We start from the raw sequence: 3967 nt of genomic DNA, 5'->3' as shown, positions 1-3967 counted from the left end.
GTGTTTCATTTTGTTGTATTATGTTTGTTTTCCTTGTCTGTCTGTGTTGATAAAGATACATGATTTATACATATTTTGTATAATTTTGGTGTATTGTATGTGTCTCTGTCTGCCTGTGTTGATAAAGATAGATGATGTATACATTGTGTATATAACTTTGGTGTATTGTGTCTCTGTATGTTTGGGTTGATAAAGATAGATGATTTATACATCTTGTGTATAATTTTGGTATGAGGTTTGTCTGTCTGTTTGTGTTGATAAAAATAGATGATTTATACAACATATATGTAATTTTGGGGTATTGTATGTGTCTCTGTCTGTCTGTTTTGAGAAATATAGACGATTTATACATCTTGTGTATATTTTTGGTGTATTGTGTGTTTGTCTGCTTATGTTATTAAAGATCAATGATTTATACATGTTGTTTATATTTTTGGTGTATTGTGTTTGTCTCTGTATGTTTGTGTTGATAAAGATAGATGATTTATACATCTTGTGTATAATTTTGGTATGAGGTTTGTCTGTCTGTTTGTGTTGATAAAGATCGGTGATTTATACATCTTGTGTATAGTTTTGGTATATTGTGTTTGTTATCTCTGTCTATCTGTATTTATAAAGATAGATAATTTATACCTATTTTCTATAATTTTGGTGTATTGTATGTGTCTCTGTCTGTTTGTGTTGATAAAGATGGATGATTTATACATCTTGTTTATATTTTTGGTGTATTATATGTGTCTCTGTTTGTGTTGATAAAGATGGATGATTTATAAATATTTTGTATAATATTGGTATGAGGTTTGTCTGTGTTTGTGTTGATAAAGATCTGTGATTTATACATCTTTTTTATATTTTTGGTGTATTGTATGTGTCACTGTTTGTTTGTGTTGATAAAGATGGATGATTTATACCTATTTTCTATAATTTTGGTGTATTATATGTGTCTCTGTCTGTCTGTGTTGATAAAGATGGATGATTTGTACATCTTGTTTATATTTTTGGTGTATTGTATGTGTCTCTGTTTGTTTGTGTTGATAAAGATGGATGATTTATAAATATTTTGTATAATTTTGGTGTATTGTGTGTGTATCTATGTTTGTATGTGTTAAAGATAGATGATTTATACATATTTGTATAACTTTTGTGTATTGTATGTGTACATAAAAATGGATGATCTGTATATCTTGTGTATATAATTTTGGTGTATTGTATTAGTTTCATTCTGTTTGTGTTGATAAAGATAGATGATTTATAGATCTTGTGTATAATATATTCATTTATCAGAGAACTTACTCACAGTTCAAAGAGAGTTTGATATCCCTACTCTGTGACTTCAAGTATCCAGTTTGTGGGAAATACCACATCAATATGTTACTTCCAAATCTTACTGAATTAAAAATAACTAACATATGATAATGAAGTTTATTATAATGTAGAATGTCCTTCATAAATGATAAAAATTTTTTCTTCAAAATGTAAGGACCTCCTCATAATGGTAAAATTGCAATATAGTTTTTCAGTTCTTCAGGTATTTAAATATTTGCAACAAACTATAATTGTTTTTAATGCAGAAGTCCTAATTATGTGTCTTTAGGGTGCTAATTTCCAATGTCATTTACTTTTTTAGAAAATCTCTATTAGGTAAAGATTATATATATTTATAATTCAAAATCAATAATATTTTAGCAGATTTCTTATTATAGTAAAAATGAATTTGCTGAGTATATATACATTGTATTGAATAATTCTTAATGAAAACCAATAAAAAAGCTTTGTTCACTTCACTAATCATTACAGTGTATATATATTTTACATGGCTTCACAATGGTCTATCTGCACTCTGTCCAATGCAGGGAATTTAACTCCAGACTTTGGTGTTGTAAGTCTGCCCTGGAGAGGTTACGCGAGAAAATTTCTAGTCCCACTCATGTTGTTGTTTTATTAGTACATAACTTCACAGTGGTTTATCTGCAATCAGTTCACCTGGGGAATCAAACTCCAGATTTTAGCGATTTAAATCCTCTCTGGAGATTTAAATCACACCTGTGATTTAAAGTGTTACTATTCCTCTTATTTAATTATTTTTGGATGATAGTCGCTGAATCAAAAGTTGTTAAGTTTTCATATTTCTTCTTTGAAGCAAGTATAATGTGCGTGAAATGCAATGGGAAGCCTTCTGGATTTACAATACTAAATTGTGAGGTTCGATTCATCATGGTAGACAGAGCGCAGATGCTCCATTGTATAGCTTTGCACTAAAATATCCAACAACAATCTGGCCACAATAAGGAGTTAACAATTAAACATGAAAAAATTCCAGGTGTCCTATAGTATAGAGGATCTGACCTTGAATTCAAGACTGCATTGTACCAATTACGTAGTCTGTAAATAATGGTTATTGTTTTCACTTACAGTTCCCCAACAGTTCTAAAATATGTTTTTACCAATTGCTGATTGGATTATACTTTTATAGATACCTATTTCTCTGATGTGAAATTATTTTTACCCCATATGATATTTAAATCTCAGAATTGTTTTTTCTACCAAGCTATCAAAAATGACTCTTTTCAGGTTGGAACTCTAGGGATCCTCATTTTGGGAAGTTGCTGTATCCACTGCATGCACATCTTGATAAGGTGTAGCAACAGACTAGAAGCCAAGTGAGTTGTTATGTAGAATATTATATCTAGTGTGTCACCTGAATATGTCATAGTCTAGTAAATAACTGAGTTGTTATACAGAATATTATATCTAGTGTGTCACCTAAATATATGACAGTCTAGAAGATAAGTGATTTGTTGCACAAAATTATATATCCAATGTGTCATCTAAATATGTCATAGTCTAGAATAGAAGTAGCTTTTTATATATGATATTGTATCTAGTGTGCCACATAAATATGCCATAGATTATAGGACAAGTGAGTTGTTGTATAGAATATTATATCTAGTTTGCACCTGAATATGTCATAATTTAGAAGATAAGTGAGTTGTTGTATAGGATATTATATCTATTGTGTCATCTGAGTATGCCATAGTCTAGAAGATGAGTGAGTTATTGTACAGAATATTACATTTAATGTGTCACCTGAATATATCATAGTTTAGAAGATAAGTGGGTTGTTGTATAGGATATTATATCTATTGTGTCATCTGAGTATGCCATAGTCTAGAAGATGAGTGAGTTATTGTACAGAATATTACATTTAATGTGTCACCTGAATATATCATAGTTTAGAAGATAAGTGGGTTGTTGTATAGGATATTATGTCTAGTGTGTCATCTGAGTATGCCATAGTCTAGAAGATGAGTGAGTTATTGTACAGAATATTACATTTAATGTGTCATCTGAGTATACCATAGTCTAGAAGATAAGTGGGTTATTGTATAAAATATTATATCTAGTCTGTTACCTGAATATGTCATAGCCTAGCAGATAAGTGAGTTGTTGTACAGAATATTATATTTAATGTGTCACTTATGTTTGCTGTAGTTTATAGGGCAAGTGAGTTGTTGTATATAATATCATATTTAGTATGTCACCTAAATATTTCTCAGTTTAGAAGTTCTACAAAATATTACATCTAATGTGTGACCAAATATGTCAGTTTAGAAGACAAGTAACGTGTTATATATGATAGTATATCTAGTGTGTCACTTAAATATGTCATAATTTATAGTACAAGTGAGTTGTTGTACAGAATATTATATTTAGTGCGTCACCTAAGTATGTCATAGTTTAGAAGACAAGTGACCTTTTATATATGGTAGTATGCCTAGTGTACCAACTACATATGTTACAGGTAAAAATTGAGTGAGTTTTTATATATTATATGTAATATCTAATTTATCAGCTAAAAATTGTTTTGTATATTGTTATGTATCTGCTTGTTTGTTTGTTTCCGGAAGAAATTCTTTCCAAGGATCTTCAGCAATACAACTCCTTTCTTGATTAAACCAGTTTATTC

General features: G+C 29.6%; 1 protein-coding gene across 1 annotated transcript in view; it reads left to right on the top strand.

Annotated features, from left to right (window-relative positions):
* Window positions 1–3967, top strand: part of LOC106474500 (proton-coupled amino acid transporter 2-like) — a 40906-nt gene that overhangs the window by 5873 nt on the left and 31066 nt on the right. The window contains exon 3 of the mRNA XM_022402809.1: window positions 2572–2660. Coding sequence (XP_022258517.1) covers window positions 2572–2660 — 89 coding nt within the window. The remainder of the gene's footprint in view (window positions 1–2571; window positions 2661–3967) is intronic.

Source organism: Limulus polyphemus, unplaced genomic scaffold, assembly GCF_000517525.1.
Source record: "Limulus polyphemus unplaced genomic scaffold, Limulus_polyphemus-2.1.2 Scaffold7298, whole genome shotgun sequence".
In the NCBI taxonomy this organism is placed as follows: Eukaryota; Metazoa; Arthropoda; class Merostomata; order Xiphosura; family Limulidae; genus Limulus; species Limulus polyphemus.
Note: the sequence above shows the minus strand (reverse complement) of the source record. Positions and strands in the feature narration are given on the sequence as shown.